We start from the raw sequence: 26,175 nt of genomic DNA, 5'->3' as shown, positions 1-26,175 counted from the left end.
AGCCGCGAAACGAAGACTTGTACGCTAGTTTCTAAAGGGATTTTAATATTACGCACACGTACACGCGCAGATCTTACAGCTGACGTTCACCTGATGTTTTTCCCCCATTAATCGAGTACTCTCATACCTCTCATCAATTAGAATAGAACAGCCTCCGCCACACGTCTCATAATTATCCCCATTTATCAAAACCAGGCTCCATTCCAAGTCAAGCATCTCATTGAAAAGCAAACCAGTTCAAAGGTCCCACGCTCGGGTTATCATTAAATGCACGCATCATCGGCAACGAATTTCATCCAATCTATATCTTATCTCGAACTGTTCGAAAGTGTCTATTTAAAACCAACGAAAGAATCGCGTTCGAAGCTTATGCGATGATAACCATGCAGAAGTTGTAATTAGTACAGTTGGGCATGAAACGAAGGGTGAATCGAGTTGAAAGTCGGTGCCCTTCGACCCTAGATCGATCAGCGCCCATCGAACGACGCCCCTGGCGCGTGACGAGTCCTTATTTGGATTGGGGGGCCGTCGGCCGCCGCCTCGTCGCGACGCACAGCGTCTCTCCCTCTTGGCGTCGTTTGGTTAGGGCGGCTAAGGACTAGGCGGTGGCGGCGGGTCGAGACGAGTGTTAATGCACGATAGATTTCCATCTAAGGGGCGGATCGCTATTTTCGGCTGCGAACCGATATGGATAAAGGGACCCCACAGAGCAGGCACTGTGCCACTCGCCGCTCTCGGTCTCTTGCACAACGTACGCCCTAAGCGACTGTTGCCGATCTCTCGAGTCATTAGCCAACGGTAAATCGAACGTGCATCCCCCGTTAATTTGCATCCACTCTGAGAGGTGTTTCCGTGCATGTCCTGTACCTTTCTTCCTCGCTCCTCGAGGCAAGGGTTGCGCGTGGTGCACGCGGACGACTGCGGTTCGGTCCTTGTGCCTTGGAGAACGGAAACAGTGCGTGGAGAACGGTAAAACACGTACAACTCGCAGCGTTTCAGTGACTTTGCGAACGAAATCGGTGACTACATTCTCCGTAAGACTGTTGGAAGGACCGAGCCTAGTCGATCGTTTCCGGGGACCTTGCATGCCAACGTAATCGATTTGTGAAGTGAAGTTTTCCGCGTTTGTGTTGCTTCGATGCTTGTGCTCTCGTAACTGTTCGACGCTGCGACTTTTCATTCTATTCGTTTAACCGTTAGATGGTAGATTTTCGAACGTTTCGACGGACTCGAAACGTTTAACAGACGGTTGTGAGATTAACTGATTTGACAGAGAACTGAAACATGTAACTAACAAGAAGTAAGGAAAAATACGTATCCTAATACATTTCATTCAACTTTCACAGAAACTAACAAAAGTAAACAACCAAAATGTGCGACGACGAAGTAGCGGCACTAGTCGTGGACAATGGGTCCGGTATGTGCAAGGCGGGATTCGCTGGAGATGACGCACCGCGTGCTGTCTTCCCCAGCATCGTTGGCCGACCACGCCATCAGGTACGTCAACTTCGTCCACTTCGAATAATTATATAGAACTCTGATCTCTTAACGCGCGGTGTTACTCACGATTCAATCGTTCGTTCCAGGGTGTGATGGTCGGTATGGGTCAAAAGGACAGCTACGTGGGAGACGAGGCCCAAAGCAAAAGGGGTATACTCACGCTAAAATATCCTATAGAACACGGTATAATAACCAACTGGGACGACATGGAGAAGATCTGGCATCATACCTTCTACAATGAACTACGAGTCGCTCCTGAAGAACATCCAGTCCTTCTAACCGAGGCTCCCTTGAACCCAAAAGCCAACCGCGAGAAGATGACTCAAATCATGTTCGAAACCTTCAACAGCCCGGCCATGTACGTCGCTATCCAAGCCGTGCTGTCCCTGTACGCTTCCGGTCGTACCACCGGTATCGTTTTGGACTCTGGAGATGGTGTCTCTCACACCGTACCCATCTACGAAGGTTACGCGCTTCCTCATGCCATCCTTCGTCTGGATTTGGCCGGTCGCGACTTGACCGACTACCTCATGAAGATCCTTACCGAGAGAGGCTACAGCTTCACCACCACGGCTGAGCGAGAAATCGTCCGCGACATCAAGGAGAAACTCTGCTACGTCGCCCTGGACTTTGAACAAGAAATGGCCACCGCCGCTGCCAGCACCTCCCTCGAGAAGAGCTACGAGTTGCCCGATGGACAGGTGATCACCATCGGTAACGAGAGGTTCCGTTGCCCCGAAGCTCTCTTCCAACCATCCTTCTTGGGTATGGAATCCTGCGGCATCCACGAGACCGTGTACAACTCCATCATGAAGTGCGACGTCGACATCCGTAAGGACCTGTACGCCAACACCGTACTCTCCGGTGGTACCACCATGTACCCTGGTATCGCTGATCGTATGCAAAAGGAGATCACCGCCCTCGCTCCATCGACCATCAAGATCAAGATCATCGCTCCTCCCGAGAGGAAGTACTCAGTATGGATCGGTGGATCGATCCTGGCTTCCTTGTCCACCTTCCAACAGATGTGGATCTCGAAGCAGGAGTACGACGAGTCCGGGCCAGGCATCGTCCACCGCAAGTGCTTCTAAGGTGTTGCACCCAGCGCGGGGATTCACGATTGTTCACCTGCTTTCTTTTCTTTTTTTGGATGTACGCGGGAGGGTTGAGCGAAGAAAAAGGGAAGAAGGTAGAGGGGGGGTTTAGGGGGTGGGAGGGACGAGGTTTTATGGGAAAGGAAAATTACTAAAGTGCTTTTATTCTGAAACATTTATCAGACTATACTTTACTTTGTAGTTTGTACAACACGACTGTTTGTTATTGACGTTAATTAATTTATTGATAATAATCTCCTCGGGCATTGCAACGAGCCCTTCTCGGCCCTATTAGACACACACGTAACACACGCACACGCATACAAAGTCTTTCTTGGGATCGTAAGCGCACGTAATCTGGCATTTGCGATACGCACGGGGTGGTAATCGACGAGAGTGAAGTATACGATATGGAAAAGCATAACCAGGCGCATCGACGTCAGCTCATATTGCTGCCTGGCGTATCCTTCTTATTATATCATATGATTAATGGTAATAAAACTGTATTATATAATAATTTCATGTCGGATTAGCTGTGAGAGCTTCGTTGACTAAATTTTCATTTAATTCAATAGTCCTAGAAACGGATGCCAAACGCGAGAGATAACAGCGACGAGTTCTCGAAAATAGAAATAATATTATTTATCTTATTTGTTCCTTCCCTATCCTGGAGATGTAATTGTTCTTTACCAAAGGGATTCTATCTTGGGTTGTTGATTTCGTCGAGAGGAAAGCCGTAACCGAAGACGGGCGGTAAAACTGTGGTACAAATAAAGAAATAGCAAAAATAGAGCGGCTACGTGGATGTCAGAGGGTGCACGCCGGGGGTGCCCGGATTGCCTCCTAGCCTTACAAGGCCCCCGGCTGACTTACGCTTATTCTGAAGCTTCGCCAACTAAAATTAGAGCCCGTACTCTTTGGGACGCGTATGCACGCGTACGTGCACCTGCATGGGGTGGACGTGCACCAGTTTAATCCGTCTCGAGAACACGTGCTAACAACGAGTAGCTTTGCTTACTACCGCTACGATTACCACGATTAGCAGCTCTTTAAACCATCGTTTTATGAATGGAGGGATCCAACCAGGGGAATGTATACGAATACTATTTAAATGCCTGTACGACTGGACGCGTATCAAGTGGGTAAAAAGTATTTGCTCGTTACTATTCGTTTAAAAGATAAAGAATCGAAGATATACTTGGATTTAGAATATTTCTTTTCAAGAGATCAAGGGGGAAACGGTAGTCTATTATTTTTCTCTGTAGAGAAATATTTCCAGCTGCTGTCTCTTGCCTGTCTGTATGATACCCATTGGTAATTATAATTATTTATTGATCAATTTGACAGTAATTAGTCTCGCAGACTTTCTATATCTCTCCTACTTACGTGGATGTCCAGAAACTGTGCGATGCAGCTGGATTTCGTTGGAGAACATTAAGAATTCGTTGAGGAATTAAGACAAGAAGGACCAAGACACCATTAAGCAATGGTAGTTAACTTCTTCATCAGGATTGAAGGCGAATTTAGGAAAATAGATACAAATTTTAATTACATAGGGTCTATTGTATATAGGTTTAGATAAATAATTTATAAAAATCAGCAACATAGTTAAATTAGTAACATTACGTAACAGAAAATGTGCAGTTTTCATGTTCAAAAACTGCAAAATTTGCGATTGCATAGTATTACGTTACATTACGTAATATTATGTAACACCAAATTTCCAATTCTTGAAAATTTTACTCTACATCAGGAGAACATGACGTTTCTTTTCGAAAATGAAGTCATTCATTATAAATAATAAAATATATAATAAACTACGAACATGAATAACTTACAAAATAATCGTTTTCGCACTTCGCTGTACAATTAAGTATGAATTAAACGCTATAAAGTAATCCACTGCAGAAGGAAAACCTCTGAGAGTTCTGAAATATGACATACTTGTTGAATTTCTCTACGAATTTGCTTGCCAGTGGCAAAATAATCTATTATTATAATAGATAATTAATTAAAACATATTTCTTACTAATCAATTAACGTAAACTAAAGCATTCAGTGTACAAAGCACCTCCTCTTTCTCATTTTTTAATCATATAACTTATTCATATGGTTTCAACCATTTTTAAATTTTCGCGGGCAATTTAAACTTGCGAGCTGATTGCGCGCAACAATTTAAAATCACATGGAAACAGAATAAATGAATTATATTATTAAATAACGAATAATATGAGACGTTTTGTACACCAAATGCTACAGAATACCTTAATTAACGATAAATAACTAATATATATCAATTAATAACCAATTATTACCCCAGAAGTAATAAACATATCTAAACACTTATTAGACACGAAAATTCTTTTTATAATACGAATTCTGTTAATCCTGATGCTTTAATTAAGTATATGGAAGCTTCCTCCATTAATTAACGCGAGAAATTTAATTATAAACATTGTCTGTCAAAGGAAAAATAAATAATACAAGGATACTGCAAACTATCCTATTTAATTCAATACAGATTGAATAAAATGCATTTCCCATTAATTAATTAATGCAATCTAATTGATTTAGCATGCTAAACATCCCCTCAATCCTGTTTTTCAATAATATAATTAATTTAATTGATTTCAAACATCTTTTAATTTTTGCGCCGAAACGGTGCCGGTGGCGCCATCTCTGTGAGAAACGCTGAAACTACTCGCCAATTTAGTTCACCGTTCCTCCGAGAGATGGCGCCACCGGCGCTGAAAGCGCGCAAAAATTCAAAGATGAATGAAATCATTTAAATTAATTATATTATTAAAAAACAGGATAGAGGGGATGTTTAACATACTAAATCGATTAGATTGCATTAATTAATTAATGGGAAATGCATTTTATTCAATCTGTATTGAATTAAATACGATAGTTTACAGTATCGTCGTTTTATTTATTTTCCCTTTGACAGGCAACGTTTATTATTAAATTTCACGCGTTAATTAATAGAAGCAGCTTCCACGCACTTAATTAAAGCATTAGAATTGACAAAATTCGTATTCTAACAAGTATTTTCTTGTATAACACGTCTTTAACTATGTTTGTTACTTCTACAGCAATGAATGCCTATTAATTGATATATATTAATTAATTATTGTTAATTAGGGTATTCTGCAGCATTAGGTGCATGATAGAACCCATATTTCTCGTTATTTAATAATATAATTCATTTATACGGCTTTAATAAAATTTTTAATTTTTGCGCGATTTCAGCGCCGGTGGCGCCATCTCTCGGAGGAACGGTGAACTAAATCGGCGAGTAGTTTCAGCGTTTCTCACAGAGATGGCGCCACCGGCACCGTTTGGGCGCAAAAATTAAAAGATGATTGAAATCAATTAAATTAATTATATTATTAAAAAACAGGATAGAGGGGATGTTTAACATGCTAAATCAATTAGATTGCATTAATTAATTAATAGGAAATGCATTTTATTCAATCTCTATTGAATTAAATAGGATAGTTTGCAGTATCCTTGTATTATTTATTTTTCCTTTGACAGACAATGTTTATAATTAAATTTCTCGCGTTAATTAATGGAGGGAGCTTCCATATACTTAATTAAAGCATCAGGATTAACAGAATTCGTATTATAACAAGAATTTTCGTGTCTAATAAGTGTTTAGATATGTTTATCATTCCTGCAGTAATAGTAGCTTTTTAATTGATATATATTAATTAATTGTTGTTAATTAAGGTATTCTATAGCATTAGGTGCACGATAGAACCCATATTTCTCGTTATTTAATAATATAATTCATTTATAGGGCTTTAATAAAATTTTTAATTTTTACGCGCTTTTAGCGCCAGTGGCGCCATCTCTGCGAGGAACGGTGGAACTAAACTGTCGAGTAGTTTCAGCGTTTCTCACAGAGATGGCGCCAGTGGCGCTGCGAGTTACCATCGCGGTCGGTAACGCTGAGCGACCAGTTTGAGCACTTTCCACGGAGATGGCGCCACAGGTGTTAGACACGCGGGAATTTAAAACGTTGGTATTATCTACATTTATTAAAAAAGCCTAAGTAATGATGTCTCTAATGTTAAATGCTGACGTCATTTATGACTCATTTAATCACTTTTCATAGAAAGTTCCATGCACTATGGAACCACCCATTGATACCATTGGATAAAACAACATAACGAGATAACGTTTTATAAGATAATTGTATTTGTATATAATTCACAACAATTTGTATAAATATAAGATTTCGATTATAAAATACGCATAAATATTTTTAATAAAAAATAGTGTATAACATTAGGATGTGATTAAACATTTCACAAAAAATAAATTTCAATTCGTCGTAGAAAGCATATTACAGCACTGCTGAGATTTTGAGATTCTACAATTATTTAAAAAATGTAATAAAATGCATGATTGTATATATAATTAATTGATAGAACTGGCAGAAGCATTTTAAGCAAATGTGTTTCCCCGTAATATTAAATATAAATTTGTCACTCATTTGTGCTAGTAACGTTTAACACTTATAAATCTTGGTGGAACCATTTAACTTTGATTAAGTCGAAACAAGCGAGAGTAATGCTTTCTTGTAATCTCCAGACGTATCACCCTAAAATAAAACAGCACATCAGAGTGATTTAATTATAAAATGTTGAACAAACATTACACGAATACGTACAGCAATCCAACTTTCCAATGATTTTCCATATCGTTCTTCGAAAGCCTTTTTAATATCACCTAAATCAATTTCACTACGAGAGACGATAATGCGGATCAATGTTCGATCTTTTGTACCGATACCATGCATGCTGGCGTACAATCTTTCAGCAAAGAAACCAACTTTTGATTTCACACATTTCACTGTTACATAAAATTCGAAAAATTTATATTAATACATATAAGATTAGATTACTACTTGATTTTTAAACAGAAGGTACTGACCTATTCCAAGCAGACCTTTCTCAATGCTTCCAGAGAACTCTTTTTTAATAGCAACTTCGATATCGTGTCCAGATATCTTTTCGTATTCAATAAAAGTCTGTCTTAATTGATGGTAACTACGGGTTACTAATATAGCATTAAACTGTGATTCATCTGTGCCCCACTGCTTCTCACCTATAGAAATCATGTTATCGTACGATAATTACCAAATAATAATTTATTAATTTAATAATTTATTAATATTCGTACCAGCTTCGTAAAGTACTTGAGCATCTGCTAGAGCTTGAGCTTGATCTATTCCTTGGTTCTCATCTCTGTTTGCTTGGACAAGGGAAACTAGCAATCTCTTGAAATGTCCAGAAGTGTCACCCTTCAAATCACTTTCAAGACTTTTACCATATACTGTTACAATAATACGTAAACAAAATGAATTACAGAAATTTAAACAATGAAAATATATTAATTGCAGAGCTTACAGTTTTCATAGAATGCCGCAATGGTTCGTATTCCATAATTGCTTAGAGTGCATAAAATTTCTACGATCGCTTCTTCGTCTGTTCCTAACCCACTGACAGCATCGTGCAATTCTTTAGCATAATAATGCGGCAATGGTGTCATAAGAGCAATTATAACGTCTTCCAATTTCCCTGTTAATTCACTTTTCAATTCGTTGATCAAATCTTTTCCGTACAAAGTTTTATAGGCCTCTGCGATTTCTAGTCGTTGAACAATTCCCCTTCGTGTAAGTACATCGATGATAGTTTTCTCATCAGTACCGAAACCTTTCATCGCTTTACGCAGCAGTGCAGCATCTGCATTTGCATCAAACGGATCTGCAGGGTATACTGTAGGAGTGCACTGTAATATAAAATCGAACGTTAAATAAAATTGTTTTTTTTTTATGTAAATTAATATTTTCTGTGCTTTGCTTGTTTCTATAATAATATATATATATATTACAATTTATCGACTCAATACGCCGATTGCTCCGTTCGAGCAAAGCGACGTTAAAAATACAGCTAATCAATACCCACGCCAAAAATAGATCAATCTGATGAATAATTCAATTCCTCAATAATTAGAACATACTTACTTTAAACGGGTAATATTGTTGTTGTGACATTTTGGTCTGCGTAAAGAACGGCCTCCTTCGAAAAAGTAAAGATAATTGTTTAATCAATGACGAGAGACGAAGTATTATTTCAGTGCATTATATACCGTCGTATAATTCGTAATATTGTATTTTACGTTTACTCGACACTGTCTACGTGGAATAAAATGTACTTACAATTAATAGGTGGTAAAGAATTCGACTGATAAGAATTTTCAGAAAGCAAAACCGCAGGGAGCCTCTCCGTTTGATAGACGATTAACCAATGGTCGGAACATTGGGCACACCCACTTTCGCATCACGTCATCCGTGGTTCTTTCAAGGTGCTTACACTACCAAGAGAATGAGTAATGAGTAAGAAAAAAAAAAAGGCCGCAATGCTTCGAATGACAACATCGAGAGATATAAGTGCCAAAGGTCTATATACTTGCTTCTATTGTACTTACTCATCCAAACAAATTTAGGATTCGCGGAATGTCTGTTAATATACTCTGTACATTGTCTCGTACGTTTATTAATATACTGGAATATCTGCTTTAATACGTACTTAAAGAACGTACTTCAAAATTACAGACTTATTTCCTACATTTTCTTTACTCGAACATGGAGATGCAACAAAAACAATTATATTTAAATATATACCTAAAGTCGAGCTGTAAATATAAGGATAACATAAAAATTGTTGTATATCCAGATATATAAGATAGTATATGAGTATAAAAAAAATATTCTTTGGTAACAATTTACCTTTAATTATACAGTTAAGTTAAAATGCATTAAAGTCAGAGATGCAGATGGTTTCTTTTGATAAACCTAAAGAGAATGGGTAACGTTTTATATATAAAGTTTCGTACGAATTAAGATATACTGTGAAGATATACTGTGAAAAGATATCTGTGAAAATAGTTTAAACCCTTCACACTAGAGTACGATTTTAATACATCTTTCTTTTTTAAAAGATGGCTCGTTAGCGCGGTAACGCCTCTTCTCTGCTGATCCTCCGATCATCGACCATTCACTGATGTTCGACTACGCATCGAGATTTCAAATGTTGTTTCCTATAACATCGGCGGCATGTCGCGTTTAACTTGTTTATTTATCAGAAGCGATACGCAGTACAGTACACGCCGACCGTCAAATAATAAGGCATTAAGATTCGGTTGTTCTACGAAAAATGGCTGATCGCTAAATTTGTGTATGTATATGTATTAATACACGAGGGAAAATTGTGTGAAAGGAATAAATAACCTAACGTAATATCGATTTGTGTAAAACGCGGGTAAATATGCCGCGTACCAAAGCATCACCAAAAAAATGTGTCAAAACAACTAATTCACATCCAGGCACAAACACATGGGTTTTTCTAATGAAAGGTGGGTAAATAAAGGTTGTCTGTCACTTAATAAATGACCATGCTTTACATTTATTATAATAATTATAGATACCTGCGTGAAATTTCCTTTGTGGCATCGAATATTTTCTCTTCTTTATTATTACTAACTCGATTATATTGTATACTCGAAAAAGTGTAGCCATAAAATAGATCAATATATTCTTTGTGTGTGCGTGTGTGTTTTAGGTGATAGCTTAGATGATACAGATGGTGGTGTACCTGATGTTATTAAGTTAAGGCATCCAGCCTCGAATCAGCCTGCAATGTTTGTATTTAGTCCGGGTAATTTGACAGTACAAGAAGTTTTAACATTCGACGAAAACAAAAGGTCATGGTTCATAGATGATAATGTCAAATCCGATGGGAAACTACACTTATCCACTCCTTTCGATCCGATATTTTTAGTATTACCTTACTTAAGAAAGGTAATCCTACGTGTAGATTGATACAGTTACAATTTAATAATATTAAATACCAGTAAACAAAAGGTCAAATATTACACTTGTAGTCGCAACATGCACAGCCATTAGAACAATGTCTTTGGGATGAAGATTTTCCAGAAACGTCTCGTCTTATGCAGTGTCAGAATTTAAAACTGGCATTAGTTGCCGATCGTAAAGGGGATGAATCGCTGCATGCTTATAAATTTAACGAGGAGAAAACATTGCTCTGGTTACGTAAGAAAGTAGAAAGAGTAGTTGAAGTATTAAAACAGAAGGGTATTCATGTATCACAGGGTGCTATTAGTGCTACTTACGTTAAAAGTAGTAAGCTTGAAAGCGCTTCAGAAATTGGTAAGAAATGAATTGAACTTTGTACAATTCCTTTTACAAGCGTTTAAACAATTTCTTGTTTGTTTAGAATATTTAAAATATGCGCATGGTATTGTATCAGAGTATCTTGCGGAAGATTTATCAAAAAAGTTAGCACAGCATTTAAATTTATCAGATGAAATGGAACATAAAAAACGCAAATTAAGTAGTCCTAAAGACTCGACCGATGAAAAGAGATCTAAGAAAGATACGACTGAAAATGAAACAGTATTAAAACCAAAAACAACAGACTCAACCAAATTAGAGAAGGTAATAATTTCATTTCTATGTATTCGAATACATTCTTAAAGCATATGTTTTTACAATGTTCTTCGATTATATAGCCTCAAAAAACTGCTATTGGTAAGAAGGAATTAGCCAGACAAAAAGCAGCAACTGGATCCAAAAATATTACTAGCTTCTTCAAAAAAAAATAAATCTTAAATAATTAAATAATTTAAGGTACATATAAACTTTGAAATTTCAAATATTGCAATACATATACATTCGACTTTTAGCACTGTTAAACAAAATAGATAAAAACTGTGCGAATGGCACGCGAAACGTTTATTTGAAGTACTTATAATTTTTGTACTATTAAATATTTCTACATTGCTATCCCAAAAATGAATCTACTAGTACAACCACAAAAATAACATCTGTTTTTAGCATTTAAAAGTCGTCAATATTTTTGTATATATTTTGTACATCCATATATGTATAGTTAAGTATTTCAACATTTGAAAGCATTTGTATTTATTTGGCATATTTTTACTCTTAACATAATTGTAATCGATCAGTACTTTTTAATAAAAAGATAAAAAATTCAGTAGATTGTATAAATGTTTTTAAACAGTTACTAGTGTAACAAATTTTTCTCTTTTTATTCAAAATGTGATAATAATGAATTATATATGCATTTATATATTCAGTATTAATTTTTACCTACATAAGTTTAAGTTAACAAATTACTTAAGATATGGTCATTTAATAAACCATCGGCTCTGGTTTAGGTTCCGTGATTTCTAGATCTCTGCATTTCGCATGTTGTAGTTCTCTCCGTATTTCGGGTGTAATTGCGTGATGCGATTGTTTTTTCAATAATTTTAACAGAGCCTCTTTCTGTTCCGAACTAATATCACCTTTATAACGTTGTACAAAAGTTAATAATGCCTGATGCCATAAAACGGGTAGCTCTCGAGGATCTTTTTCGAATCTAAAAATAAATATTATAATTGTAACTCGATTGCTACTGGGAAATTACAATGTACACACAATGTAACTGAAACTGAAATTGAATTTTTACCTAAGGAAATGAAATACTACAGCATCTATAACTCTGTATGGTAGTGCATATTTTTTGTCAAAAAATATTCTAAGAAAAATACTATTAGCCCCGGTATAATCCATTTCTGCAATTTTTAATATTGCAGCAGAAGAATGTAAAATTGGTATTGAATTTTTTGCAATTACAGATCCGATAATAACAGCTTCTCTTAATGTGCATGTTCCAGATTCTAAAAGTGGAAGCAACACTCCTTTCATGAATCCAGCAGGTTTAAATAATGCTTTCCGTAATGCTTGGTATAAATGAAAATTCAATCTTTTGTATTCAACTAAGTCATCTCTAATTCGAGGTAGCAATACCAAGTTGTAAAATCTTTGTGCCATTTTTTCTTTAAGATTAGAGGCAAATATTCTAGTAGCTTGATACATTGCTGCAGCCGACCATTTTGGTGGATCGGTAATGTACAATATTTGTTCCCAATTTCTTAAACTAGGAACAATCTTGAATGCTTTGGGTAATTTTCCACTGCGATATTTTGTTAATACATCTCTGACACCTTCGTACATTGCTTTAACTCTTGGATCCAAGTCTTGCATTTGAACAGAGCCTGCATCTGAAAATTGAGTTTCAATTTCTGTTTTCTTCTCTGTTAACTTTTCCAATATTATATCAGCTAATGTTTTAACAGGGGCAGGATCTTTGGACATGAACATTTGTATAGCGCGTTCATCTTCTTCGTTTATTTCAATGTTCTCATAATATTGTGAAACATTAGTTTCATCTTCGCTAGAGAGACTTTCTGAGTCGCTAATATCAGCATTGCTATTGAGTGATACCAGCGGCTTTTTTGTGGAATCTGATGTATGCTCAATTCCGCTTTCCTCCTCAATTTCCAATTGTTGTTGTCTCGCTTGAGATAGAATTCGTTTCGTGAGGGAAGGGTCCACAAACTGCACAGTTTAAATTGAAGACCAATTATTTATAAACTTAAATACTGTAAGTATAAATAGACTAACCTTATCATCCTCATCTCTACGAAATCTGATTTTGTGCCTGTTTTTTGATTTTACGGTTTTTTCCCTTTCTATTTGATCCGCTAGACCCACTTTAGGTTGCTTCGATTCACCTTTAGAAACCTTTATCTTTTTCGCTTTTCCCATATTGTTATTTTATTGTGTTATGAAAGAACCATGTGATATGTAAATCTAACTTTTAACTCAAACGATTCAATGAAATTATTTCTAACTCGATATTTTAACAATACAATCGCATAGCTGCATTTATATAAACTTTAAAACAATTGAACGTTGTAGAAATTTAATCATTTAATAAATAAATTTTTAATTATCCTGTAGATTGTTCCGCACTCTCCGCATAGATGGCATCTGCGGGGAACAAGATAATTAATATTGCGTTTAGCTGTAGTTTAATTTGATTTATTTGCGTGAGTTTTTATTCCTATGTATTCTTAAATGTATTGATTATATTTATAGATTAATTATGTCTGTAAATAACACAAGTTTTTATTTTTATTTATTAGAACAACCGTTTAGTTACAACAGTGAAGAGTATGGTACACACATCCGGTTGGTTTAGGCGGGAAGAACCTTGAGAAGTATATGTTTTTCTAAGTCCACCACAGTTTTGCCAGAAATTGAACTATTTAAGCGAATAACAAGAGTATAAAGTAAATTTTGGAATCTGTAATTGTAAAAATAAATCTAGAAATATGCCATCAAAGGTTGTAGAGGATTATGCGAAAGTGAGAGGTCGGTATTTATACTGTAATTGGTATTGTCTAACCACAACAATTTAAATTAAATATTTGATGTATTTCTAAATTGTTATCATACCATTTTAGAACAATTTAAAACCTTTTTGACGGAGTTTGTAATAGTAAATGATACAACAGGCGAAAAAACGTTTAAATACCGAAAACAGCTCACTGATATTGCTCACCGTGAACAGGTGGATTTAACTATAGAATTAGATGATTTACACGAGTTCGACGATGAATTAGCAGCGTCTGTTGCAGAGAACAGCAGAAGATATGTCAATTTACTTTTAGATGTAAGTTTGTATTCATAATGTGCGTGTAATGTATATACAAATGTTTGTATGTTGTACACTTACACTTACACAGCTTATTCAAGAGATGTTGCCTGACTTTAAAGAAAGGCATGTACCATCAAAAGATGCTTTGGATGTGTACATTGAACATAGATTACTGATGGAGAGTCGTAATAGGCATCTGGGAGAGCAGCGTGATCCAAGAAATAAATATGCTCCAGAATTAATGAGACGCTTGTCAGTTACTTTAATTGAAATTGCTATTTTTGTATACATGTACATATTTATGAAATACTAATGAATACTTATGTATTTTACAGTGAAGTATATTTCAAAAATTTTGATACAGCTAAAGAATACTCGGTGAGAGATATAAAAGCTAGTAAAATAGGAAAATTGGTTACAGTGAGGGGTATAGTATCTCGATGTAGCGATGTGATGCCACTACTTGTTGTTGCTACGTATACGTGTGATCAATGCGGTGCAGAAACATTTCAACCAGTAAGGAATCAATGATATTTTTACATCGCAAGATTTAGTAATACAAACATTTTTAGGTCCATTCACTCAAATATATGCCTTTACGAACATGTCCTAGTGAAGATTGTCGCTTAAATAAATCTGGTGGTGTGTTAGAAATGCAAACAAGGGGTTCGAAGTTTGTGAAATTCCAAGAGTTGAAGATACAAGAACATGTAGGTTTTTGGAACTACAGTTAATATTTATTAGTAACTTTTATAATTATTTTAGAGCGACCAAGTTCCTGTAGGTCACATCCCAAGAACACTGACAGTATATTGCAGAGGTGAAACTACAAGAAAATGTTTACCTGGAGATCATGTACTAATCACGGGTATTTTTCTACCTATTATAAAATCCGGTTTTACTGCTCGCGTGGGTGCAGCACTTCTAAACGAAACATATTTAGATGCACATGTATGGAATTGTATATTGTCATAATTCTTTTATAATGATTCATTTAATTTTACTTGTTTAAATGTAATATATTTTCTACGATTTAGAGGATCGTTTGCCTTAGTAATTCACAAACTACCGATGAGAACTATACGGATTTAACAGAGGCAGAAATGAGTTTGTTAACTGAGAACGATTTTTATGACAAATTAGCTCATTCAATAGCGCCAGAAATTTACGGGCTAGAGGATGTAAAAAAGGCATTATTATTGTTATTAGTTGGTGGTACAGACAAACACAGAGATGATATTAAAATTAGAGGTTTAATTTTTTACACATTTATTAACGTCATATTTATGTTATTCTTTATCTTTTTCACTTCACTGTGTGTTATTCGTAGGTAACATTAATATTTGTTTAATGGGTGATCCGGGTGTTGCCAAGTCTCAGTTACTTTCATTTATAACGAGATTGGCTCCTAGATCTCAATACACGACTGGTAGAGGATCATCTGCAGTAGGTTTAACTGCTTCGGTTATGAAAGATCCTTTAACTGGCCAAATGATGCTCGAAGGCGGAGCTTTGGTATTAGCTGACCAAGGCGTTTGTTGCATCGATGAATTTGATAAGATGGCAGACGCGGATCGAACTGCTATTCACGAAGTAATGGAGCAACAAACCATATCAATTGCCAAAGCAGGAATTACAACTCGCTTGAACGCAAGAGTTTCGATATTAGCCGCGGCAAATCCTGCTTATGGCAGATATAATCCAAAGAGGTCGATAGAACAAAATATTCAATTGCCCGCTGCTTTATTATCCCGATTTGATTTACTGTGGCTAATTCAAGATCGAGCAGATCGTAATAATGACTTAAAGTTAGTATCTACGGATATGCGCTTACATTTCCGTACTATAATTCTATCATTGTACTTTTTCAGGATGGCTCAACATATTACCTACGTTCATCAACATTGTATACAACCACCTACTAAGAGTCAAGCATTGGATATGCACTTAATTAGGAAATATATTATGATTTGTAAAACAAAGCAGCCTGTTATTCCAGAAGATTTGACTGATTATATAGTTGGTAAGAGTATTATTAAATATCAAATGTTGAGGTTTTTTTTTTTAATCTGTTGTATACTATATGGTGTACAAAATTGATTATTTTTAGACTCCTATGTAGAAATGAGACGAATGGCGCGTAATAGTCACGACAAGACTTTTACGTCCGCGCGTAATTTACTAGCGTTATTACGTTTATCGACTGCACTCGCACGTTTGAGATTATCAGAAATCGTCGAAAAAGCGGATGTCATTGAAGCGAACAGATTAATCGAGATGTCTAAGCATTCTATTAACTTTTCTGAGCTAACATCGGGTAACTTTAATCAAAACCCGATCGGTAGAATTTTCCGTGTTATCAGAGAAGTAGCGGGCGAGAAGAAAACGGTGAAAGTCTCAGATATATTGGAACGGTGTACTGCCAAAGGATTTAAGCCCAATGAAATTAATGATTGTATCGAGGAATACGAGGCATTGAACGTATGGCAGGTGAATCAAACACGAACAAGAATTACGTTCCTTTAAGTATTTAATTCCGTGTAAATTCGACGCGCGACGTATGTTGCTTTTTATACTAAAATAATTAAAAAAGTATTTTGATCTATATTTTTACTCGATGCTCCATAAATAAACTTTATATCTTATAAAACTTTTTAAATGTTGTATTACTTACAATATACGGTCAGTTGCAGAAATTTACATGTACCTTCTAAATTGAATGATTATAAAAAAAGAGTACGCGTAAGCTGCTACGACTGACCGTGCGTTTGTCAGTAATGTTATTGTGTATCCTATTTTAATGAATAATTAAAATGAATATAGGAAAGAAGAGAACGGTCAGTGGCGGCACGTAACGTTTCTTGAAGGCGTCAGAAGCGTCGGATCGTGTTGATAAGTAAGAGTACGTAGGAGAACGAAGGGAATTCAGGACGGATTGAAAGTATGGCGGGAGGGGACACGGAGTATTCGGTCGTCGGTCGAATACGCCGCGCCGCTCTCGGCACTTCAGTTGCATCGAGCTACTCGTGGAGCGTGTGTCGTGTGGTGCATGCATGCATGCTTGCGTGCGGTTAAACGTGCGTGCATGTGTGTGCTTATTATTGTGGTGTATTCGAAGTGATCGCGTGTGCATGTGTGCCCGTCGTAACACGGTGTTGCGCGGTTTCGACAGTGCATGTCGTGATTATTATAGCCGTCGTCGTCCCGTCTCTCCGTCCATCGCGATCGCACCAAATGCACGTCTCGTGCTCCTCGAGATCTCACAGTAACACCCGTGGTCGTTGCCGTGCCGTTTGACAGCGCGGCCGATTCGAAGAACGAAGAGGAACAGAGGGGAACCCGCGTCGTCTCGTACCGTGGTTGATGACTCTTCGAACGATCGTGCCGAATAATCTACGACGAAGGAGGAGAAGGAATTGAATTGTCTCGTTGCTCGTGCTCTGTTTCTTTCTCTCTCCCTTTGCCTCTCTCTTCTCTCACTCTCTCTCTCTCTTTCTCTTTCTCTCACACACACTCTCTCTGTCTCCCTATCACGGTCTTGAGCACGATTTTCGGAACTTACCCCACGGTTTCTTTTTCTCTCGCTTTTTGCTACTTGTTATCGGTTCGTCCTGCCGATTGGCCATTTTGCCAAAATGAAAATAATCCAGAGGCATCGACGTGCTATTCTGGCACCTGTGTCGATCGTGATATTATTATGCGTTTCCACCGATCTCGTCTCGTCGCGGTCACCGCGTTCCGCCGAACATCCAAAAAACGAGACTGACCTTCAGCCCGCCGATTGTGATCGCGTCAAGCACTTCTTCGAGAGCAAGAACATCACGATCGCGATTACGAAATCAAGTACAGCGGAGGATGTTGCTAAAAGTAAGTGATATTGTTGTTCGATTATACGGACAACTTTCTGTTGCCTTCCTGATAATTCATATTGGTTGAATTGCGCGTAATAACATATTTGATTATTTCGTCGCGCCATAATCTTAGCGAGATGAATCGAATCGAATGGCGTCGCATTGTACAGATGGCTATCGTTTTAAATTGACCAATCGTATCGCGTCCGTGAGGTCAGGCTGATTTGATTATTATCTAAAAATTTTGCAAACGCGCGAAACTCGTAATTGGCGGTGTTTTTACAATTCGTTGGAGGAAATGAGCTGGAAGTCTTGATTATAGCTGCTTGACTCTAATTACGAAGTTTTATTTAGTAGTCCTTCAGAGTCGTTCCATTAAACGACACTTAATGTTATTACATCAAATAACACTTGAGTACTTCTTGTAAAAACCCGTTTCAATTGTCGTGTGAACGATAAATCTTACATCATAGATAGGGTTAATGTGGACATCAAATGGTTCATGAAAAGTAAGGGAAGAAAAAACTAATGCGTACGCTTACATCAGCAGATAAGAGTGTTAGAGAAGAAAGAAGTAAATATCCGCTGAAAAATCATGATTTAGGAGATTGTAGATGAGCAGAGCGATCATTTGATAACCAACACCTACTGCGAACGTAATCTTAAAGTATACGGGGGAACACGATTATCCTGAGATCTTTTAAACGATAGTTTCGCTGTCTGCATAATACATAAGCTTGTAAACATCCTGATAAAAGTTAGATAAAAGCACAACGTGAAAATGATACATTAAACGGAGTAATCGACGATGAAATTATCAATGAGGCGGAGGAAGGATGGAATAAATGTAAGAAGCTTCGAATCAGATTATAATGCGGTAGTAAAAAACCACAGAAAGATAATAAGTTTGAACCAGTTCGGAACTTAGCTTAGAACTAGCTCGAATGTCGCGAAGATGTATGGATGGGACCACGTTGCACGTTAATTACACGCTACAGCTTCGAAAATCTAGTTAACTATTGGCGATCTCCAGTCATAATCGATGCGAGGTCCACAGTCGTATGTAAACGAAACCGATACCGCAGTATGCGGTGAGGTGGTTAAGGATCTCGTTTATTCATCCCAGGTTCTGTGGAATAATCTTGAGCTGGCCGGAAGTGGATCGTTAATTGGTAGCGTTAGCAGGGACCATTCGGTTTGTGAAGCGTTTACTGCTAGATCACCGATTGGTTCGCAAAGTTACGAACGATATTAACCGCGGAAGGTATCGCGTGCCGATTTCCTATATGTTACGCTGGTCGCGGGAGGGTTGAATGAACGAATGGCTCTCCCTGGACTATCGTATTCTAACCCACTTTACACAACTGTAACCACTCGTCGAATCGAGGCCGAAGGGTCGCTGATGTAGCTTCCGGTTTTATGCACTTCCCTGCGTCAAGTGCCGTACATCACACCTACCGGAGAAAATAGAGAGAGACAGCAGAGAGAGAGAGAGAGAGAGATAATTGTATACGCGCGCGGAACGGCCGATTCGAGTGGCATGAGGCTAATGTTCTCAATTTAAACCGATAAATCGCTTACAGAATCACTTCGTCGCTCTTTTCGGCGGTTAACATCGTTAACTCTCCCTTGAAAAAGTATTGAAACCTCTGTTTAATTGCAGTGGATGCGATATAATCGTTGGAAAATAATTTATTCCTAGTTTGAGTTGTTTTTCTGAAATCGAATTATTTTTGGTCAGGCAAACACCGGTTTTCGTCGTTTACTCGAGGAATTTCAACGTCTTCGTTTTCTCTCGGACACCTGGATGGAACGTTCCATAAAACCGGCGTGGAATCGTAAAGTTTCCTGTCACGGGAGACACCGTCCCAATGTCCTTCCTTCTTTTTCTTCCTCGCCTCTCTTCGACCCTTTTGTATTCGCCACTAGGAATACCTTGACCGATCTGGGTAGCGCCACAGAGAATGGCCAGGTACCAAGAAAGAAAAAAAAAATTCCTCTCCTGTTTTCCACCGCGATTTTTCATGATTCATCGACCGCCTCGTATTGTTCGGACGCGTCCACCAGGGTTGAAGCGGTCTCACCCTGACGATTTCCACCTCGGTCGTGTTACTGCGCGAAACTTCTGGAGCTCGCAATTGGGTCTTTTCATTTCGAGGACAGTGTGCTCGCTTGCCTTCTGTTATTTTGGCGGTTGTTGCACCGGGACAGTTTAAGTGATACTAAATGAAATTAAATTGAGAGAAGCGTCTGGTACTCATGCTTGCGAACGTTTCAACCATAGGTGTGTACACGCGTTGCTTTACGATTTGAAGAGCGGTGGACGAAAAGTAGAGTAAGGCGAAAAGTAGCTATTGAAACGAGTGCCAGGATCTCTCGTTCTATTTGTCCGTTCATGACCTTTGCGACATAGATGCTGGTCTATCGTATTTTATCGAGCAATCATCGTCGCGCCCTGTAATTGCATGGGGTGAAACGAGGGCGCAAGACGGTCCCGGTTGCACCGTTTTCGTGTCACGGTAAATTGCCCTGTGGAAAGAACCGTCGAACGATTATTGAAATCGTTTTTCACCGTTCCCCGATCGATTAACGTTTCACCGTTGAACGACTGGGGCTACGTGCCCCTCGAAAACAGCGTTACCTATTTTATTTGCCCGGATGAAGTGTCATTCGTTAGGCCGCCGTGGTACTCCGGAGACGGATAATTTTATGGTTTCTTTTTACGGTTCTGGTAAAAGTCCTTGGATAATTCTAGGCTTTACGACGGCTATAAAAAGCATTTGCGCGCACTAGTGTTTCCTGTAAAACAGTCGGTTCCTGTAGACACTGTCTGCGTAGACAGAACTCTGCGCGTGTATCAGAAAATTGCATAGTTTTCGATTCGTGCAGGTGGGCCTAAATATCGAATCACCTGCACAGTTCTACCTGCGCGGATTTGACCGTGTCTACGAATAAACGACGTAATTTATAGACCCCTGCAAGCTGGTCTAAACGTTCAATCGTCCTTTGTACGACCAGTTTGCAAGTCAGTTCTACTTGTGCAGGCATGACTGTGCAGGTCATTCGATTGTGTCCAGCGCATCCACTCAGGTTGTGGGAAAAGAGGGAAGAAAGTGGAATATAATGGGATGGAATGGTGGCCTGAAAAACTAACCTGCGCGAACTTGACTTTCCTATCTATTTTAACCAAGTGTCCGTGGACTTGGGGTGAAATTAATAACGCGAACTTTATTTCAGCAACTTGCAATGGCATGTGCTGCGATCGAGACACCGAGGAGCAGTTAAGACACCAAGCCAGGGCAGATTTTCATAGCTTGATCCATCATCACAGCAGAAGTTTGCAGGGTCTTCTAGCAACAACGGCGGTGGCATTAAGGGGTAAGTCCAACACATTTCAACGCATAAGTTGAACGACTAAAACTTCCTAACAAGCAGATAGAAAACCAGAAGATTCTTCTGCAAAATGTTACGCGATAAGTAACGATGTCGACGAAGTAATATATTGCTAAAGATAAAAGGTATCAGAGGGAACAAACAAGTATAGCAGAAATTATACAGAGAAGTTTCCTGTTTTCTATATTTTGCATAACGACAAATTGGATCGTTGATCGTTGAATCATAACGTAGAAATTACTTTATTTGAAGTATTTTTCATTCCTGGAATCTGGCTCGTTTATTCGGAGTTGTATTCAGACCATAATTGTTTTTAGCGACGCAATATTTCCTTCTGCAGTAACATAACGAGAAGATTCCTCGGACGGTAAAATATATCAGTCACAGCAGTCAACAGACTGCTATAACCAAGCCGACTGGGTGGAAACCAGGGAAGGAGCACGGTAACGATAGACGATCGTACGAATAGGGCGTTTTGTAGCCTCGACGAGAGCTCCAGAAATGGGATTGAGCGAAACAGTTTCTTAAATTGGCAAAACCAAACCGAGGTTACTATTTTTACGTGCCAACTGGAACGTGCGGACGTTCTCTATCCATTTTCACATACGCTCTCTTTATCGCTCGATCCCTCCATCTTTCTCTGCTGCTTCCTCTTGTTTTCCATCTCGAGTCTTTCGATAAGTATCGTAATTGTCGAGCTATAGATTTTGAAAGTATTCCAACCGCGTACCCGTGAATTATAGCTTCGTGCCATGGAATTTTAAATGGTATCCCATTGCGCGTAATTAGATTGCAAATGTTTGCGCAGATATAACAAGTCACGATATAGATGCAATGCGCAAGATATCTTGGCACGTGGATATCGCTAACAAATTTTGCGATTTTCCGTGAACGTTATCAAAAATATGACTAGGCAAACGTCGGACTATATTTAATTCCACGTGTCTTTCGTAAATCTGAATTTTTATACCTGCATCCCCTTGCGTGGGCGTTAGCTTTCCATTTTTAAAAAATAAAATTAAACGCAGGTTTTTTCGTTTGTTCTAATTTTTATTGAAACGGATTTAAAAGCTGCCAACAATATGGATAAAAGAGAAGGGACAATGTCGAATTTATATGACGCAAACTGCGTAATACCATTGATATAATTGAACCGTGGAGATTTTCCGTGGCGCGATGCGCTTTTCCTTGTTTGTCAATTGTTTTATATGGTCCGATTTTCCCGAACGAGATGGACAGTTGTACGAATATCCGCGAAACATGCGCACAATGTGCGCGATACGTGCCAAAACGCGTACACGTATTTTGCAAAATGTGCAAAACACCGAATAGAGAGCTTTTTGATCAGGGATTTCCCCGTGCAGATCCTATTACTGCTTCCTGCGTTTTCTACAAAAATACGCTTTCGCATAAACATCCGCGTTCTGCGCATAATCCATATTATTTGAAATAACAAGAAACCGATGAGATGGGCCTTGAAGAGCCTCCAAGAAGCTCGAGCGTTTCTTTTCCCTCGGCTGGCTTCTAATTTATTGAAGTACGCGTATCAGGGCTGTATCGCCGGCGAGATTTCCGTAAAATCAGAATCCGCAAAGGCTTTGGAGAGTCTTGGCGGGAAACGAATGAACGCGGCTAAATACGAATCGAGCTCTCGATAGCAACACTCGAGCAGACGTAGCGCCGGCGGCCGTGGCGTTCGCGGTGGTTTTTCCGCTCTTTTCTTCCTGTTTTTCTTTCTGCCCCGGGGCTCTCCAGTTTCTCCTCGTCCATTTTCTCTTCTTTCCAGACACGTTCGGCTCGCGTTGCAGCTTTCAAAGTTTTTACTTTCCCCCTTTCTTTCTTTTCGCGTTTTTCGCCCTTCCGATTCATTCCCTTCCCCTGCAGTCGGTCGGTCCCCCTCGATCCTCTCGCCTCGTCATTTTTCCGCCGCCGTTCGATTCATTTCACGATACGACAGAGAAACGGCGCGGGTCCCCCGTTTGAATTTCAGAGAACGGTATCCGTGAACGCGTGGCCGAGGTAAATTTAAATTCGCGAGTCGGGACGGGGAAATGGCAATGCTAAAACTACGCGATATCGTTGGAATAAGAAATGCACGGAACGGTGAACTTGAAACTTGGCTAGCCTCTATCGAAAGAAGTTGTTCGATTCGATGGCAGCGTCGGGTGGAGCTGAGAATTTCCGCGAGAAAAATAAGAAACCCTGATCGCGTTTTGAATACTGAACAGTGCCCTCGGAACTTTTCATACGAGTGTTTCCATGTTACGCGTTCTGCCTTTAAATTCCCCGCGTATTAGTTTATGAAAAGTAACGTGGCTGTACGCGCCACTGAAATGGATTTCGGCTCGTCATCTCGACGAAGCGAAACGTCCGCGGAAGACCTAGGAAGTAACGATAATAGAGGACGAGATCTAAAAAAAGGACAAGAGGGACAGAAACAAGTTGAAAATAGTCGGTTTCTAATCCTGGCGAAGTTCTTCTGCAGGTTCTCTCTTTTGACGTTCCAACGTAAGAATAGAAAAGCTTTGTGCAGCAAACCCGATCTATTTAGTCTATTTGACTTGAGATTTCTTTATTGTTCTTTAATCCTTCTATTACGAGCGAACTTAAGAGGATTGGACAATGGTGGCTTCCATTTCTCTGCTCTAAAAAATACCATTCGATCTCTGCCTTGAAAAGAATCACAGGTCGCACAATTTTTAGAACTCCTTTCCGTGCAAGAAGAAGAAGAACTCGATCGTGAACGCGTGAAAAGATCTCCAAAATTGGGCAGGCTGTGCCGCAAGATCGACAGCGATCTTGGTGACAATTTTTCCCACCGCCTCGCTCCTTTTCTGATCCCACGACGATCGATAAATGAGCGTATCCTGCGGTCGCAACGGCGGCGACCTGTCGATTGCACCTGGTCCGGTCCAGAGAGCTGCTCGTACACCAGTTCGGAGCCGCAGCATGGCATATCTGGTCCTGTTTGATGTCCAGGACCAGGTTCCACGGTCCGGATCAGAAGGGTTAACGACTTTGGCGAGAAGAGGCCGGGGAAGGAGGCAGTGAGAACCTCGGCTCGCTTTCTCGCGTCCGTATAAGGCCTGTGCGTGTATCGCAACTTCTAACGGTGTTCGAGCAGCTCTCACCATCCCCGTCTCTTTTCCACCGCGTGGAAAGTGCAGCTTGCACGAAACCTCCTCCGGGCCACGAATTCGAGACTGACCAGCCCATTCGACCACGAAACGTGCTGGTAGTAATTATCGCGTGGAAGGTTGCTTCGCCCTCTGGGCTCTCCCCTGTTCCTCCGTTGCAAAACGAGACGCATCGCTGATGCCTTCGTATATATAGGTGTTATTGAATTAACCGAACACCAGGGACCCGGTTTCAGACTTCGCTCCGTTTCGACTCCTGTCCAATTCGAATGTTCGCGCAGTGCCTTTTGTTAAAGGGATGTCGTAAACTTTGTTCGCGGTAACCGTGTTACCGCTAATGCTTCGGAAAGAGTCGGGCCAAAAGTCGTTCCGAGTGTATCCATGAATTTTCAATTAGATTCCGAGCCGCGCGGCAGCCCGTGGCGAATTGATAGTAACATTAACGCTGACGAGGCAGTCGGTACAATCGGAAAATAATTAAGTGGCAATTACGCGGATATTTTTTAATTAGCAGAGTGGACTCGCGAGGAAGGAGTTAGTTTTGTTCGTGCAAAGAAGGAACGGAAGAGTCGTCGAATTTATATTCAGAGGTAGGCCAAAAGTAAATTCATTTTCGCTGAGGCCAATTAATCTCGCTAATTATTGGACTTCCTTCCAAGAGGAGAAGATATACGAAAAATGTAAATTGCAATTAAATTTTGAGATATTACGACGGATCATTAATCGCGATTCATGGATAATCGACGGGCTGAATTTAGACCAATTAAGCGGCCTGAAACGTAAGAAAACTAATTATAAACACCGGAACCGAGTAATTGGTCCGTGATACGTGTATCTTCAGTGTGTGTGCCGGCCGTAAAGTGTCGGGGAGACGTGATATAAAAAGAATTTCAGACTGTACACAAAGGTCGAGCAAATATCCCTTCCTTGAAGACCGAGCTTATCACGTATTTGTACGATATCATTCTCGTAGAGGCGAATTTACATTAGCGAAACTGGGCGGAGCACGGATGCGCGTTTTACAGACCCATCAAGAGCTGTATCAAAGTTTATTACGTACAGTCGCCAGCGGAAAAACATGGTGTAGCTGGAACTCGTCGGATTTAATTCAGCCAGATTAAAATTCTAACAAAAACAGTGACCTTTTCAACTCGAAAACTTTCCTATAGCTCTGACGATATAATTAACATGTCGCGTTAACTTGACGGCGATTTTCGGTATCGCAGTTTCCGTATTACAATGGTAATGACAAACAAGGTGTTCAGAGGAAGGAAAGCTGTAATGATCGGAGAGTTACGTTCGTGTACGCAACTTTTACATCAGATATTACCAGTTGACCGTTGCGTAACGATTTTGTAGTTGCAAGATACACGGTGGATGATTAATCTAACAACATAATAGCGACGGGGCGACTGTGTTCTTTAGAGACGATGGAGAAAGACAAATTGGGTGAAGGCGTGGCTTACAATTTAAATTATGTGTAATCTGATCTTAATGCACATACCTTTCTGAGACTGAGCACGAAATTAAATGAAGTATACACAAGATAAGAGAGAAAACTCGTGTCTTTTCCTATTACGTGCTCGAATATACCATT

At 39.2% G+C, this 26,175-nt stretch overlaps 6 protein-coding genes across 7 annotated transcripts in view; 4 read left to right on the top strand and 2 right to left on the bottom strand.

The window, feature by feature from the left end:
• The first annotated feature begins 699 nt into the window (after window positions 1-699).
• On the top strand, window positions 700-2,625 carry LOC143430523 (actin, clone 205). The gene is made up of 3 exons (XM_076906839.1): window positions 700-798; window positions 1,347-1,497; window positions 1,587-2,625. The coding sequence occupies exons 2-3, from the start codon at window positions 1,372-1,374 to the stop codon at window positions 2,589-2,591; spliced, it is 1,131 nt and encodes a 376-aa protein (XP_076762954.1). The 5' UTR covers window positions 700-798; window positions 1,347-1,371; the 3' UTR covers window positions 2,592-2,625.
• A 4,152-nt stretch (window positions 2,626-6,777) lies between these two features.
• On the bottom strand, window positions 6,778-8,993 carry LOC143430474 (annexin B9). Of its 2 annotated transcripts, none has more exons than XM_076906782.1 (7): window positions 8,827-8,993; window positions 8,632-8,686; window positions 8,015-8,396; window positions 7,788-7,940; window positions 7,539-7,712; window positions 7,276-7,457; window positions 6,778-7,206 (listed from the first exon to the last, which is right to left on the bottom strand). In XM_076906782.1, exons 2-7 carry the CDS (start codon window positions 8,659-8,661, stop codon window positions 7,153-7,155), a joined length of 975 nt encoding a protein of 324 aa, XP_076762897.1. In that variant the 5' UTR covers window positions 8,662-8,686; window positions 8,827-8,993; the 3' UTR covers window positions 6,778-7,152. The 2 variants fall into 2 exon arrangements, with proteins under 2 accessions (XP_076762897.1, XP_076762898.1); XM_076906783.1 differs by having other exon boundaries at window positions 8,632-8,683.
• Window positions 8,994-9,599: 606 nt separating this feature from the next.
• Window positions 9,600-11,402, top strand: LOC143430443 (ribonuclease H2 subunit B). Its single transcript, XM_076906745.1, has 5 exons — window positions 9,600-10,022; window positions 10,229-10,467; window positions 10,551-10,836; window positions 10,904-11,124; window positions 11,199-11,402. The coding sequence occupies exons 1-5, from the start codon at window positions 9,935-9,937 to the stop codon at window positions 11,289-11,291; spliced, it is 927 nt and encodes a 308-aa protein (XP_076762860.1). The 5' UTR covers window positions 9,600-9,934; the 3' UTR covers window positions 11,292-11,402.
• A 391-nt stretch (window positions 11,403-11,793) lies between these two features.
• On the bottom strand, window positions 11,794-13,321 carry Bys (Bystin). Its single transcript, XM_076906741.1, has 3 exons — window positions 13,159-13,321; window positions 12,161-13,092; window positions 11,794-12,070 (listed from the first exon to the last, which is right to left on the bottom strand). Exons 1-3 carry the CDS (start codon window positions 13,300-13,302, stop codon window positions 11,842-11,844), a joined length of 1,305 nt encoding a protein of 434 aa, XP_076762856.1. The 5' UTR covers window positions 13,303-13,321; the 3' UTR covers window positions 11,794-11,841.
• Window positions 13,322-13,743: 422 nt separating this feature from the next.
• Mcm7 (minichromosome maintenance 7) lies at window positions 13,744-16,837 on the top strand. The gene is made up of 10 exons (XM_076906759.1): window positions 13,744-13,911; window positions 14,004-14,212; window positions 14,286-14,449; window positions 14,533-14,713; window positions 14,770-14,907; window positions 14,963-15,148; window positions 15,235-15,448; window positions 15,528-16,005; window positions 16,069-16,220; window positions 16,308-16,837. Exons 1-10 carry the CDS (start codon window positions 13,872-13,874, stop codon window positions 16,721-16,723), a joined length of 2,178 nt encoding a protein of 725 aa, XP_076762874.1. The 5' UTR covers window positions 13,744-13,871; the 3' UTR covers window positions 16,724-16,837.
• Window positions 16,838-17,764: 927 nt separating this feature from the next.
• Dally (division abnormally delayed protein) overlaps window positions 17,765-26,175 on the top strand; it is a 72,372-nt gene continuing 63,961 nt past the window's right edge. Inside the window, exons 1-2 of the mRNA XM_076906735.1 lie at window positions 17,765-18,064; window positions 21,286-21,426. Of these exons, the coding sequence (XP_076762850.1) occupies window positions 17,833-18,064; window positions 21,286-21,426 (373 nt within the window). The 5' untranslated portion in view covers window positions 17,765-17,832. The remainder of the gene's footprint in view (window positions 18,065-21,285; window positions 21,427-26,175) is intronic.

This window comes from Xylocopa sonorina, chromosome 14 (assembly GCF_050948175.1).
Source record: "Xylocopa sonorina isolate GNS202 chromosome 14, iyXylSono1_principal, whole genome shotgun sequence".
Taxonomy (NCBI): Eukaryota; Metazoa; Arthropoda; class Insecta; order Hymenoptera; family Apidae; genus Xylocopa; species Xylocopa sonorina.
This window is presented reverse-complemented; position numbering and strand designations above follow the sequence as displayed.